The following is a 14,756-nucleotide window of genomic DNA, read 5'->3' as shown; positions in this document are numbered from 1 at the left end:
GCCATGATATGGAGGAAATTATCAAGTCAGGCTCCTCCAATAGACCTTCAACTAGACTGGGAGGCATCCGAAAGTATAAATTCCTTCATGCATCATATGGCCACCTGGAAGCTTGCCAAGAGATCCTAGCTAAGAATCTCGTCTAACTACCGTACACGGTACACCTTAACATTCCATGATGAGATCTTCAAAAGAAATGGGTTCAAGGCAGATTATGAAGTTATGAAGAGATCTCCACTGCTCCTTATGGGCCTCCTACTCTCTTGGATTTGATCCAACAAGAATGTTAGTAAAGCATGTTTGTAATCTTTGTTATCCTCAAACTCCATATCATATGTCAGATAGTATTTATAGATTTTTTTTTTCAATAAAGTGGACAAGTCATTTATTTTAATTAATATTATGAGAGGGAGTTGATCTTTCAATCTCTCATTTGGTAAGGGAAAGAGATATCATCTTTCTTATTTGAAGATGGTTATTAAGTTTAATTACTTTTTGAAAAATATATCTATTTTTAATGTCATCAATGTTATGAGAGGGAGTTAATCTTTTAATCTCTCATTTGGTGAGGAAAAAATTATCATCTTTCATATTTGAAAATAGTAATTAAATTTAATTATCTTTTAAAAAAATATATCTATTTAATGTCAGAGGGAATTGATCTTTCAGTCTTTCAATGTAGATAAGTCATTAATTTAATGTCATCACGGCAATAGCCTAATAATTAAGATATTTGACTTAAGAAAATTTGCCTCATTACTATGTAGAAAGAATACAATTCCGTGGACCATCAACCCTTTAGCATTGAAACTTTGAAAGGCAAGAGACGATGGAAAGGTTTGTGTAGCGACATCACGCCAGAAATTCTCCCACGGCCAAACGTGGTTTAATGAACACCCTCCATTCATCCTCAGATCCGAGTCGTTCATTATCAAGATCTCACTCCCACGATGCTCCACGTCAGCATAACAAATCGGTCCAGATCACTGCCACCGCGTGCTCACTGTCGGGCCCGCGCGTTTTGTCGTCAGCCGCATAATGTCTTCCGGCAACCAACTACTCTCAGGACTAAAATAAATAAACAAGAATGATAGATTTCTTTTTTATATTTTTTTGAGTGATTTTGTGATCGATAGAGCAAAAGGGAGCTATGAAGGTTACCGATCTTAGAGTTCTAAGGCCACTGGTTCACTTGCTAGTGCCTCTTTCCTTGCACTGGATTGGCTATGACATGGCTTTGCCAGTGCTTGTTGATGTCATCACTGGAGCTCTCTGCCCTGGCCAGAATTCTTGCCCGGAAGCCATTTATCTCACTGGTATCCGCCAGACGGTATGTTATGTGTGTTTACTATACTGTTGTTGTTCTTTCTTTGAGTGCTGAGAAGAATTCAGTGGTCTTGGCTGGCTGTATACTTACTTGTTACCATCTTCTGGTTTTAGATCGTTGGGATTTTCAAAATTGTGGTGGATATTTTGTTGGGTCAGCTTGCAGATGAATATGGGCGCAAACCTTTGCTTCTACTAACTCTATCTGCACACGTAGTGCCATTTGGTATCACTCTTCTCTGATTAATTTCAGTAATTGACTAGCGCGGGTGACATTGCCATGTCTGAAAATTAATCACTGTCTACTGTCATTAATTCCTGTCTGACTAGTGTAATGTGTTTGAAAAAAATTCATCATTTGGTTTCTATTTTGTTTTTGGTATAAGTGGGCTTGCAACAAAATGAGAATTTACATCATATTGTAAGGCTGAAGTTGAGTTCTATTAGTTCTGAAAATTTGCTCCTTGTGTGGTTTATTTTTCAGCGGTACTTGCATGGGATCAGTCCAGGCCATTTGTTTATGCTTATTTCATTCTTCACACAATTACAATGATTATTAGCCAAGGAAGCATATTTACCATAGCTGTTGCTTATGCTGTGAGTTTCATTTCTTTTTAATTTTTTAGTTTTGTTCCTGGTGGCGAAAATGGCATGCATCAATGTTGTATACTATGATTTCTTTCAGGCTGATGTTGTGGAAACTAATAAAAGAGCAGCAGCTTTTGGGTTAATGACAGGACTTTTTTCTGCTACTCATGTTCTAGCAAATCTATTGGCGCGTTTTCTCCCAGCGGAATGGATTTTTGGGGCATGTTTTCCATAGCTTTAGTTTGCAATTTTGGCAAGATTTTGCTTTTGCTACTTGTATTGTTTTCTTATCTGCATTTCCAGGTTTCTATAACTTTGTTGATCTGCTGCGCAATTTACGCTAAAATATTACTGCCTGAGACGCTAAGTGGATCTCCAAGACCACAGCATTTTGGTCCTTCAACTGTGTTTTTTAAGATACTCCAGGAGAGATGGTATTCAATGAAGGACACTCTAACTCTGATCAGGAGTAGGTATGTCATACTCTTTGAAATTACCCTTTTGGAGTACATTCCTGCCATTCTCTTGGTGCATTTTGGAAGTTTATCTCTAATCTAATAGGTGAAGCTTATTTACCTACATATTTCTGCCAATATTATTAGTTGTGTTGAACGCTCTTTTTCCTAGCTGAATCACCATTGTTTACTTTGCAGTGTAACACTGAGAGGCATCACATACATTACATTCTTCTACAAATTGGGAATGACAGGTATCAGCAGTGTCTTGCTGGTACGCCACTCTCTTTTATCATCATATTGGATGGTTTCCAGTCAGGGGTTATCTGGTCCTATGTTTGAATGGTTACACTTTACATTATAAAATATGCAGATTCATGTCATCTTACTAATTTTATTTGCAGTATTACCTACACAAATAACTTGACACATGTATTTTTATTTGCAGTATTACCTAAAGGCAGTTTTCGGTTTCAACAAAAACCAATTCTCTGAAATTCAATTGGTGGTTGACATAGGTTCCACATTCTCCCAGGTTGCTAATTCTAATTGAACGTGATAAATTTCTGTGGATTTTTCCTTGTTCTGATTTTTTTTTTTTTTTGAAAAAGTGGATGAACTACACTTTTGATGTTGATTTTTCCTATTTGATGGAGCTATTTGTTTATTTAAGATCATGCAATCTAGGTGGTATGCAAGGATATGATTTATTAAAGTGTTGTAATTTTGGTATTATATCAGGCTTTACTGTTCCCACTTATCAATCCTTTGGTTGGAGAAAAATTGATACTATGCCTGGCTTTGCTGGCTTCCATTGCTTACGTAAGTGCATCACTTAGAATTTTTTTCTTTCACACTGTACTTTTACATTTGTGACTTTTATTCATGGGAAAATTTTCTTGTACTCATTTCCCTTGCAGGCTTTGTTTTATGGATTAGCATGGGCGCCTTGGGTATGCATTTTTCACCAAAAGAGAAAGAATGAAAAAAACATTTTTAAGTGAATGGCCTCTCTTTTGCAGGTTCCTTATCTTAGTGCCTCATTTGGAGTCATATACATCCTTGAGAAAGCATCTGTAAGTAGTTCCCAACTGCTGATTTAGTTGGGGAGATAATTTTCGCGCTTTTATTAAGTGGAACTTAAGCTGAAAACATGAATTGAATTTCTCAATTATTGATGTTTGTTCCTTTTATAATGAGCATTGAGCCAAAACTAATATCTCAACCTCCACAGACTTATGCAATTATTTCGAAAGCTTCAAGTTCGAATAGTCAGGTGCTCTTCTTAAGCTGAGTAACTATTGTTCATCACATATTACATTACAATGTTAGGCTATAGAAACTTTCATATGAAAGAGAGCAAAAGCATGATTATTTTTTCATTATCTACAACCATTTCATATCTCATCAAATGAAGGATTTTGCAGGGAAAAGTACAAGGCTTTTTTGCAGGTGTTGATGCGTTGGCCACCTTTTTATCACCACTTGTAATGAGCCCACTCACATGTTAGTGACTAAATCCACCTCTAGTTACACAATCACTCTTCATTATTATCTTATGAGTTTCATCTTGCAATTGACCCTTTTCGTTTCAGCCGTCTTTATTTCAAGCGAGGCACCTTTCAACTGCAAAGGCTTCAGCATATTATTAGCTTCTGTTTCTTTGGTATTCCTCTTTGTTTATTATATATATTTATACATGTTTAACATTCAATAATTATCTAAGCAATTATTACTATTTTAATTTTAGATGATCGCTTTGGGACATGCTTTCTTGCTGAATTCTGAAGATAATGAGAGAAATGGTGAAAATGGAGATGCCACGGATGAATCCCTTGAGGCACCACTGGTCACCCCACAGTCTTGATCATCCGGTGGATCTTTAACACTAGTTAGTGCCGGTTCCCTTGGATGCTGTTCCTTGGATATATAATGTGAAATCATGATGAATGATTATCCGAAATATCTCTCATTAATGATAATCATGTAAATGCGCCCCATTATTATATATTCTACTTAAATGAGCAATCAAACATCCATAGTTTGTATTTACATTCCTTCATACACTTATCCCCGACCAAGTTTTGAACTCTCAACTTTTGAGCATGAAAAGAAATGAATAAATTACAAATTATTTTATTGCAGGGTTAGTAAAAATTAACGGTTGGTCAAAATTAACGAGTCAATATATGTATTCTTTTTCTATGCGCCATTTCATCTTGCAGAAAAAACCTATATAAACTTCGATGTTTCTTAACTTCATTAATTAGACTTTAAAAAATGTTAGAATTTGTAAAATGATCATTTTTCCAAGCACTCTTAAACTAAAATCTTAGCCTAGCATTGATATATTTTTAAATTGATTTAGTGATCCAGTGATCCGGTCATGAGGTGGTTCACTTCGGCAGGCATAAGATCAATGTTTAGGAAAGATGATATTTTTAACCATAATAAAGCGAACCATCATGAATCTTTCTATTACCTATAATTCTCATGAGGCAAAAGAATCACGAGACTTTCAAGGTCAAGGCTATTAAAGAATATACTTGATATATAAATTCCACAGGCACAAAAATCAGGTTTTTTTTTTTTTTTTTACAAAGTTTATAGACGAAAAAACAAAGGATAAATGAGTTCAGATCCCTTAGTCATTATTTTGTTAACTAATATCTTCCGTATGCACTAACTCTCAAATATCTTCCATCATAATAAAATTACTAAACTTGGTTAATATTGTCGACTGTTTTAGGCGCTGCATCATATTCAATCATGAAAAGAAGAACGAGAGGTATTCTTTAGACAGAATTTTTTTTTTTACAGAGAACTCTCACAAGAAACCCAGAAAATGAATTATAATCTGAGAGACTCGAACTTAATACCTCTCAATCATAAACACGGATAGTTATTGTTAGACTAGTACACAGTTCTTAAAAAATAAAGTTACTCATATAAAAAAAAAAGATAAGAGGATGGTAGAACAGCATTAATTTCCAACTACAAAAACAAAGCGTCGAAAAAAATCACAGCATTTATTTCCACACTAGTCATAACCAAACAAGAAAGACGGAGAAGCTAATGGGAAATAGTATATATATATCTGTCTTGGTTGAAGGTTTTTTTTATCCCATTTTATTGTACATCCACTTTCTTTTCTACGCTTCTTTTCTCACCCTGCTTTAGTGATCACCCAGTAAAGCTGCAGGTACGTGATCTTCAAGCCCTGGTTTTGTTTTTGTTTATTTTAATGAGGGTAGTATTAATTATGCTTTGCTTAGTTGGTTCCCGTATATTATGATTTATTTATTTAGTTTATAAATTTTTATGTATCAACCCCACTCAGAGGGCATGAGTAAAGCATTAGCTTTACTCCATTTATATCCCGGTGAAGTTAAATTACTAATTAAATTACTGAAATAAAAAGTCAAGTACAAGATTAATAAGTTTGAGAATATAAAAGAAAGTGACACTACAAAAGAAGGGGTACAAAAGTCCACTAACAACAAAAGAGAGGATGAAAATAAATGAAATAGAAGAAGCTACAAAACTTATCTAAGGTGATCAAGCATCCTCAGTATCACTTGACTCGTTGAGATCGAAATTTTAATGTCGATTTATATTGTTGATCGGAAACAGTGGAACACTTGTTTCTTGATTGTAAATTTTCAAAGCGTATTTGGTTCTTTTTCAGACAAATTCTTGATATTGAGTCTTACCCATCCTCAGTATCCAATATTTGGACCAATTGGATCCCCTCTTTAACTTCTACTCTACGGAACCGGTTTGATATCTGTTCTAGAGCCATCATCTGAAATATCTGGCTCGAACGAAACAATCGCATTTTTAACTTTACTTGTTCACCTACTTTTTCAATATTATATAAATATGCTAATATGCTGCTCTCTTGACTTTCAACAAATTCTGAGTCTCATTAGTAGAAAACCTCTGAGACCTCTCAAAGGATTAAGCGTTCCCTCAACTTCCTGAGCACTAGACCTACAGACTTAATCGGCGATTCGGCGCACACTACTGATTCGGAGTAGTATTCTTCTTCTTGTTGCTGGGCAGGCCTGTGTCTCCAGACGGTAGCTTTCGCCAGTCCAGCTTGTTTTCTTTACTCTTTTATTTGTCTTGATGTTGTTCCGTATCACATATTGTTTTTCTCATCTCTTGTGAGGATTTCAGGCAATTCTTTCTTTCTTAGTTCTTCTTGTTCGCTGTCACTTCTCCGTTGTATTTCCCTGTACTTCTCTTATTTCAATAAATTTATGGTTTATCCACTTTATTCAAATATATATATATATATATATTGTTGATCGGTTCGCAAACAAATGGACTTATAAAATTAAGACTTCTTCTAATTATCAAAATTAACCCATTCATTTTGGTTTTTTTTTTCCACATTTGGAGATACAAGAATTGAAGAATGAAGCATATAATTAATTTTAATAATAACAAATGAAATATTACTATAATACAGATGAAAATACGGTTGTTTTATTCCAACAAAAAATTCTAACAAATAACCCAAATAAAAAATTCTTTGCGTTACGAAGGCTAGAGTTCTACTCCCATCTTTAGGAAGACCAAACAACAATCGCATGGCAAGGGAGATTAAAAATGAAGTGAAAATAATTCCAAATCAGAAAGACGAGGGGCACTTGAGGAACATGCTACTTTATGGTGAATATCACCGACTCACTACGTCTTAGTTATTTTTATGCTATTTCTAGTGACTACTTTGTTCTTTTGTTTTATGTTTTGTTGTGTTTATGTTTTATATTTTTTTATTAGTATTATTTTAGTTCCTTTGCTATGGTTTTTTGTGATATTGTTTTTATTTTTTAATAAATTAATGGTTTATGTATTTCATTTAAAAAAATCTCGATTTTTTAAATTATTTTTTGAAAATATCTCCATTTTATAAAACTATTGAATATCGACACATGACAACGTCAATTGAGTAAACCATCCAAAGACTAACATCCAAAAGCAAGATACTGTGGAAAAGGTTGTATGGGGAGGACATCACGCCAAATAAAAAGTAAAAAAAAAAAAAACTCTCTCTTTCTCTTCGAAAAGCGGGTCACAACGGTCACCATCCTTGGATCTCAGTCGTTCACTATATCAAGATCTCACTCCCACGATGCTCCACATCATCAGTTCCATATCAAAGCCACGCGCGTGCTCACCCTGCAACCTCACGTGCTCATTGTCGGACCCGCGCGTTTTGGCCTTAACCGCATACCAACTCCCCCCGCCACCAAAAACAACAGAGCAAGAAGCAGAGACCATAATTCCAGTGATTTTCTCATATATCGATAGAGAAAAATGGCAGCTATGAAGGTCACCGATCTTAGAGTTCTAAGGCCATTGGTTCACTTGCTAGTCCCCCTTTCCATGCACTGGATTGCCTATGAGATGACTGTGCCAGTCCTTGTCGATGTCATCACTGGAGCTCTCTGCCCCGGCCAGAAGTCTTGCCCGGAAGCCATCTATCTCACCGGTGTCCGGCAGACGGTATGTTATGTGTGTTTACTATACAGTTGTTGTTCTTTCTTTGAATGTTGAGAATTAATTCAGTGGTTTTGTCTGCCTGTGTACTTACTTGTTACCATCTTCTGGTTTTAGATTGTTGGGATTTTCAAAATTGTGGTGGATATTTTGTTGGGTCAGCTTGCAGATGAATATGGGCGCAAACCTTTGCTTCTACTAACTCTACCTGCATCCATAGTACCATTTGGTATTGCTCTTCTCTCTGATTTATTTATTTCTGTGATTACCACTTCTGGCTTGTTATACTTATATCTGAAAAGTAATCATGTTGTTGCATGTTGGTTAAATTATACCATCTTTTCTGCTGTCATTAATTACAGTAATATGCTGAAGAATGTTCATCATTTGGTCCCTATTTTGTTTTAGTATAATAAGTCAGAGTTCTTTTAGTTCTGAAAATTTTCTTCTTCTGTGGTTTATTTTCAGCGGTACTGGCATGGGATCAGTCCAGGCCATTTGTTTATGCTTATTTCATTCTTCACACGATTTCAATGATCATTAGCCAAGGAAGTATATTTTCAATAGCTGTTGCTTATGCTGTGAGTTTCATTTATTTATAATTTATTTGTGTTTTTTTTTCCTGGTCTGAGACAATGGCATGCCATAAATTTTGTATACTATGCTTTCTATCAGGCTGATGTTGTGGAACGCAGTCAAAGAGCAGCTGCATTTGGATTAATAACAGGACTGTTTTCTGCTGCTCATGTTTTAGGAAATGCATTAGCGCGGTTTCTCCCAGTAGAATGGATTTTCGAGGTATGGTTTTAGTTTGCAATTTTGTCAAGATTTTTGCTTTTGTTCCTTGTATTATTTGCTGATCTTTGCATTTCCAGGTTTCTATAACTTTGTTGATCTGCTGTGCAATTTATGTTAAAGTGTTGCTGCCCGAGACACTAAAAGGATCTCCAAGACCACAGCAGCTTGGGCCTTCTTCAACTATGCTTTTTAAAATTCTCCAGGAGAGATGGTACTCAATGAAGGATACTGTAACTCTGATCACCAGTAGGTATGTCATTGCTATCTGAAATTACCATTTCAGAGTACATTCTTGACTTGTCATTCTCTCTGGCATTTCGAAAGTTCTTCTGTTATCTAGTTGGTTAAGCTTATTGAACTGCGTATATCTACCAATATTGTCAGTTATGTTGAGCACTGTTTTTCCCAGCTGAATCACCATTATTTACTTTGCAGTGGAACACTGAGAAGTATCACATACATTACATTCTTCTACAAATTGGGAATGACAGGTATCGGCAGTGTCTTGCTGGTATGCTACTCTCTTTTATCGTTGTATTAGATGGTTTGTATTAGCTGGGGTTTATCTGGTGCCATATTCGAATGGCTACAATCTACATAATGAAAGATGCATATTCATTTAAATATCATTAAGAACAAACTTGACACTTGTATTTTTATTTGCAGTATTACCTTAAGACAGTCTTTGGTTTCAACAAAAACCAATTCTCTGAAATTCTCTTGGTGGTCGGCATAGGGTCCACATTCTCCCAGGTTGCTAATTCTAATTGAACACGATAAATTCCTTTATAGACTTTTCCTTGTTTTGATGTTGATTTTCCCTGTTTGATGGATATATTTGTTTAATTAAAATCATGCAATCTGGATCGTAGGCAAGGATATGATTTATCAAAGGGTTGTAATTTTGGTATTATATCAGGCTCTACTTTTCCCACTTATCAATCCTTTAGTTGGAGAAAGAGTGATACTATGCTTGGCTTTGCTAGCTTCCATTGTTTATGTAAGTTCATCAACTTAAAATCCTTTCTTTCACTCGATACATACTTTTCGATCTGTAACTTTTTTCATGGGAAATTTTTCTTGCAGGCTTTGTTTTATGGATTAGCATGGGCACCTTGGGTACGCATTTTTCACCAAAAGAGAAAAGAAAGAAAAAAACATTTTTGAGTGAATGGCTTCTCTTTTGCAGGTTCCTTACCTAAGTGCCTCATTTGGAGCCATATACATCCTTGAGAAAGCATCTGTAAGTAGTTCCCAACTGCTGATTTCGTTAGGGAAATAATTTTCTTGCTTTTATTTAGTGGAATTTAAGCTGAAAACATGAATGGATTTTCTTAATTATTGATTTTTGTTCATTTTATAATGAACATTGATTGAACCAAAAATAATATCTCAACCTCCACAGACTTATGCAATTATTTCAAAGGCGTCAAGCTTGCGTGATCAGGTGCTTCTCTTAAGACAAATAACTGTTGTTCATCGCATATTACTCAATAATGTTAAGCTATATAATTTTCTGTATGAAAGAGAACAAAACATGATTATTTTTTCATTATCGTCAAAGCTTTCATATTTCATAAAATAAGGATTTTGCAGGGAAAGGTTCAAGGCTTTTTTGCAGGTATTAGAGCAATTGCCAGCTTGTTATCACCACTTGTAATGAGCCCACTGACATGTTAGTGACTAAATTCACATCTGATTACACGGTTACTCTTCATTATTATCTTATGAGTTTCATCTCAACTATTTCGGTTCAGCCTTCTTTCTTTCAAGCAAAGCACCTTTCAATTGCAAAGGCTTCAGCATATTATTAGCTTCTGTTTCTATGGTATCTCTCTTTGTTTATAATATATATTTATATATGTTTAACATTCAATAATTATCTAAGCGATTATTACTATTTTAATTTTAGATGATTGCTTTGGGGCATGCTTTGCTGCTGAATTCCGAAGATAATGAAAGAAATTGTGACAATGGAAATGCCATAGATGAATCCATTGAGGCACCCCTCATCATCTCACAGTCCTGATCACCATCCCAGGACTCCCAGCGGACTTATTTGATGTAAATTCTTTAGTTAGTGCCGGCCCTCTTACTTTTGCAAAATATAATGTGAAACAATGATGAATGATTATTAGAAATGCCTCATTAATAATGATTGTCATGTACCTGCTCCCCATTGTTATTCCACTTAATTGAGCAATCAAACGTCCACTGCTTGAATTCCCATTGTTTCATTCATTTATCCTGCTTTTTCAAACTGTTCTATTCTCTTAAAGTAATATATTTTTACGGATATAATTTTAGAAATTAACAAGTTTTTTTTTAAAAAAATTCAAGTACATTTATCTCCTTTTGTTGCTCTATTTTATTTACTGTATTTTGTTCTCTCTCATCGCTGATGAGAGGATTTTCTACTTTGTACTGTCTTCTCTTCTTACTTCTCAATAAATCAGTGGTTGGTAAATTCGAAAAGAGGAGAATTAACTTAATTCTCAAGAGCCGACAGTGGCATATTACCAATTACGTTTCATATATATTAACACTAAAAATACAAAATTAAAAAATAAATTGAGAAAGAAAAAAAAAACTTATTTTATAATTCATCATCTAAATTTGTTTTGAGCAACAACAGAAAAATTAGTTCAACCACAGGCTGCAGATTGGGAAACCAAACTGGTTAACCAAATCTGATCAGCAATAACCTGCTCATCATCATCATTCCGATGCCAACTCCACTGCGCATGAGTCGCATTCACCACCGAGAACTGACCATGCCCAAAGCTCGCTTCTCTGAACAAAGATATCACTGGCTGGGGATCCAAATACTCGGTCGCCAATCCTTCCCTATTGCCCCCATCCCCAATAGTTATATACACAGGTCCACAACCATCCTTCTTATTGTTGTAAACCCGATCCTAAACAATAACAATAAAGTCATAAATTAAGAACACAAAAATTAAAGATTAATTAGATGAAAACAAATCTTATACTGATAATTAATTAACTTACAAAACGTTCATATGCATGAACATGACCAGCAAAGACGACATCAACCTTGGCCTTGTAAAGCAAGTCCTCCATAGACTTCCTCATGTCCTCTCCCTCACCTTGATGATCATCATTAGAGTTATACCACGGCGCGTGCACAAGAGCCAGCAACCACGGCGTCTTCTTCCTGTTAACCTTCGCCAAATCCCCCACCAACCACTTGTACTGCGCCGAGCCAGAATCAAAGTCAGTGTAAGACCCAAGCATGAGTACATGCACGGCACCACCAGCAACATCAAACGAGTAGTAAAGGTTGGAGTCGGATGAGCTCATGTCGTAAGGCATGCGCCAGCGCGCGTTGTAGGCTTTGAAAGAACTGGGTTCGAGAATGGGTATCTTTTCGATCTCGTGATTCCCTTGAGTTACCATCCACGGCCGTGTGCTGGCTAATGGCTCGACCAAACGCCCGAATGAGTCCCAAAGTGGCTGGTAAAAGTCAGCGTAGGATAAGTCACCGGGAAGGAGTAGTGTGTCGTAGTTGGATTCGGTCAAATGCTGGAGTGTTGAGTTGGTCCAGCCGGTCTGACCCAAGTCACCGATGACGGCTAGTTTGATTGGGAGTTGGGCTGGTGGAGTCTTGAATGAGAACTCACGGGTCGGGTTGGAACCGCAACGGTAGTAGTAGATGGAGTTTGGATTTAAAGGACCGATGATGACGTCGTGAATGCGGCCCGAATCGTAAAGCAGGTAGGAGTAGGAGGATGTGGATCCTGAGGCTGTGTGTGAGTATGATCCGGATGATGTGCCGTAGTCTACTGTTGATGGAGCGTCGTCTTCTGTGATCCATGTCACTCTCATCTTGTCAGATCCAACCAGAGATATGTGTACCTGTTTATCAGAAGATTATTTGAATATTCGAAACAATAATACAAACTTTCTAGTTATATGTTTTTTTTTTTTTAATTTTATTTTGAAACTTATTAAATATTTAAAAATAATATATATTATTTAAAGAATTGTTTAATAGATTATATATTTGTGTTATAAAAGAGCCAAATAAATACTTTCGTGTATTTTTTTTTTATAAAAATAGATAAATCTCTATTTTATTAAAAAATATTTTTTGTTTGGAATTAAAATAAATGCATTTATATTTGTATAATTAAAAATAATTAAAATTCAAACTAATAGATTTTTTTTTTCTTAAATTTAAAACTCTAAAGAAAAGCCTTTAATGAACAATGTCTCTAAATTGAAATACTAAATATATAAGCAATGACTTCAAATTCAAATTCACAAATAAATCACCTTTAATGTCAATCTACAAAGCCATCCATCCATAAAGATTTTCACATTAAGCATTACACAGCTGGTTTCCTCTTCCATTCCGTTACCAATAATAATTAATTAAGACCAATTCAGGCTTTCATGTTCCAATTGAACACTTATAATAAAGGAATATTCTTTGTACTACATATATGCGGATCAAATCACAATCTTATTATAAATAATAATAAGAAGATGAGATCTTTCTCAGACCAATTAATCACGGACGTTCTGCCGTGTAAACAACAATTGGAGCAAACAGCTAGCTAGCGTGCATTCTTATTCTTTCTGTTCCTTTGTTTTCTTTGTTTCTTTTTGTTTTCATCCAAATGTTTTCTCAACTCTCTTGTCAAAAACAACGTGCATTCCGATGCAGGGTCACGACAGACATTTCCATGTTATTTGAGTCAAATCTCTTTAAAGTTTAAACCACTAGTTCAGAACTGCTCATTGGTCACTTGTGTTAATTTGGTTAAACAACTAAAAAGGCACAGTAGAGATTAAAAAAAATAAAAAATAACAGCATTAATTAATTTCCACACTAGGCCTGACCAAATATAAAGGCGACAAAGCCAAACTTTTTGCGTCATAGAAAGAATTAAAACCAATAAGCAGAAATATTTATTTCCACCGTTAGTTGAGCTACCATATATTATCTCTTTCTTCTCTAAATGACTACTAAATCTTAGCATTACTAGAATGCTACTTTTGTTCATGCAATGCAACGTGGATCCAAATCCAAATTAACTAATTATAAAACATGAATTAATGCATTATCAAACGTCAATAAAAAAGAGAGAAGGGATGTACCTGTTGAGGGGTGAGGCCATCAGCGTCATCAGAGAGAGGAACGGAGAGGATCTCTCTCGCCGGCGGCCGTTGATACGAGACCGACCAGCCGACCGAGGAAAAGATGAGGACAAGAAGAAGCCCATGCGTCGCCATTTGGGTCTTTTTGATTAATTTAGAGAAATAAGTAATAAGAAGAGAGGAATGGGCCTCTTTTTATAGATTTCACTCTTAACTAAAACGGATGTGGACACGTGGTGGAAGGATCATATGCCACGTTTCCTTCAGCTCTCTGTATTCACGGTCCAGTGTTGCCGTTATCTATAATATATATATATATATAATATTACACTAATTTTTCATTTCACACACAAATCACAAATGAGCCGAGATTTTGGGAGGCGGATATTCATTTGAAGCTCACGTCTTTCAGTTAATTTATACAAGGTGCATGTTCAAGTGTGAATGAGGATGATGAGTTGGTTATTTATTAGAGTTTTCATGCTTATGGGTTTTGTTTTGCTAGCTGTTTGACTTTTTGAAGAGGCATGCATTGAGGTGGTTGAAATGAACTATTCTACAGCGACATTAATTTTCTTCTGTCAATCTGGTTCTTGATAAGCAGCTGCTTGTCATATTTGACTTGAAACCTTCTTCTTTGTTGGGCTATTTATATAATTGCAATTGTTATCAATAATGTTATTTGTACAAGAATTCAGTAAGTACCAAAGAGTAACTAATAACTATTGCATGCATGCAGATGACCGGGTATAAAACATTATAAATTAACCTTAATTAGCTTGTTTCTGGGAATTGAAGATGTTCTATCAAGCTATGGTTAATTTTTAATGTTATATATTTGTTCAAAATAGTTGAGACTGCGTGAATCGTTTAAATATTAAGAAAACAATTAAAATAAAAAATTTAAATAATTATTTAGAATCCTCAATGTGATCTTAATCGGTGTAAACT

The 14,756-nt window shown here is 35.3% G+C and overlaps 2 protein-coding genes across 2 annotated transcripts; one reads left to right on the top strand and one right to left on the bottom strand.

Annotated features, from left to right (window-relative positions):
* The first annotated feature begins 1,069 nt into the window (after positions 1-1,069).
* LOC120270713 lies at positions 1,070-10,868 on the top strand. Its single transcript, XM_039277787.1, has 29 exons — positions 1,070-1,330; positions 1,441-1,552; positions 1,811-1,923; positions 2,012-2,134; positions 2,218-2,387; positions 2,568-2,643; positions 2,818-2,904; positions 3,111-3,191; positions 3,290-3,322; positions 3,392-3,445; positions 3,604-3,645; positions 3,797-3,875; positions 3,965-4,035; positions 4,120-4,229; positions 6,058-6,091; positions 7,692-7,886; positions 7,998-8,109; positions 8,349-8,461; positions 8,556-8,678; positions 8,756-8,928; positions 9,114-9,189; positions 9,345-9,431; positions 9,598-9,678; positions 9,765-9,797; positions 9,868-9,921; positions 10,084-10,125; positions 10,275-10,353; positions 10,436-10,506; positions 10,591-10,868. The coding sequence occupies exons 1-29, from the start codon at positions 1,151-1,153 to the stop codon at positions 10,705-10,707; spliced, it is 2,721 nt and encodes a 906-aa protein (XP_039133721.1). The 5' UTR covers positions 1,070-1,150; the 3' UTR covers positions 10,708-10,868.
* Positions 10,869-11,249: 381 nt separating this feature from the next.
* Positions 11,250-13,946, bottom strand: LOC120270172 (probable purple acid phosphatase 20). Its single transcript, XM_039277199.1, has 3 exons — positions 13,806-13,946; positions 11,691-12,557; positions 11,250-11,596 (listed from the first exon to the last, which is right to left on the bottom strand). Exons 1-3 carry the CDS (start codon positions 13,938-13,940, stop codon positions 11,324-11,326), a joined length of 1,275 nt encoding a protein of 424 aa, XP_039133133.1. The 5' UTR covers positions 13,941-13,946; the 3' UTR covers positions 11,250-11,323.
* Between the last annotated feature and the right edge of the window lie 810 nt (positions 13,947-14,756).

This window comes from Dioscorea cayenensis, chromosome 10, assembly GCF_009730915.1.
Source record: "Dioscorea cayenensis subsp. rotundata cultivar TDr96_F1 chromosome 10, TDr96_F1_v2_PseudoChromosome.rev07_lg8_w22 25.fasta, whole genome shotgun sequence".
NCBI classification, from domain to species: domain Eukaryota; kingdom Viridiplantae; phylum Streptophyta; class Magnoliopsida; order Dioscoreales; family Dioscoreaceae; genus Dioscorea; species Dioscorea cayenensis.
Note: the sequence above shows the minus strand (reverse complement) of the source record. Positions and strands in the feature narration are given on the sequence as shown.

Coding starts and splice junctions, on each gene's coding strand:
- LOC120270713 (XM_039277787.1), top strand. CDS start 1,151: ATGAAGGTTACCGATCTTAGAGTTCTAAGGCCACTGGTTCACTTGCTA. Junction 6,092..7,691: donor TTGAGTCTTACCCATCCTCA/GTATCCAATATT, acceptor ATATATCGATAG/AGAAAAATGGCAGCTATGAA. Junction 9,679..9,764: donor TGCTAGCTTCCATTGTTTAT/GTAAGTTCATCA, acceptor TTTTTCTTGCAG/GCTTTGTTTTATGGATTAGC.
- LOC120270172 (XM_039277199.1), bottom strand. CDS start 13,940: ATGGCGACGCATGGGCTTCTTCTTGTCCTCATCTTTTCCTCGGTCGGC. Junction 12,558..13,805: donor ATGGCCTCACCCCTCAACAG/GTACATCCCTTC, acceptor TCTGATAAACAG/GTACACATATCTCTGGTTGG. Junction 11,597..11,690: donor TTCATGCATATGAACGTTTT/GTAAGTTAATTA, acceptor GTTATTGTTTAG/GATCGGGTTTACAACAATAA.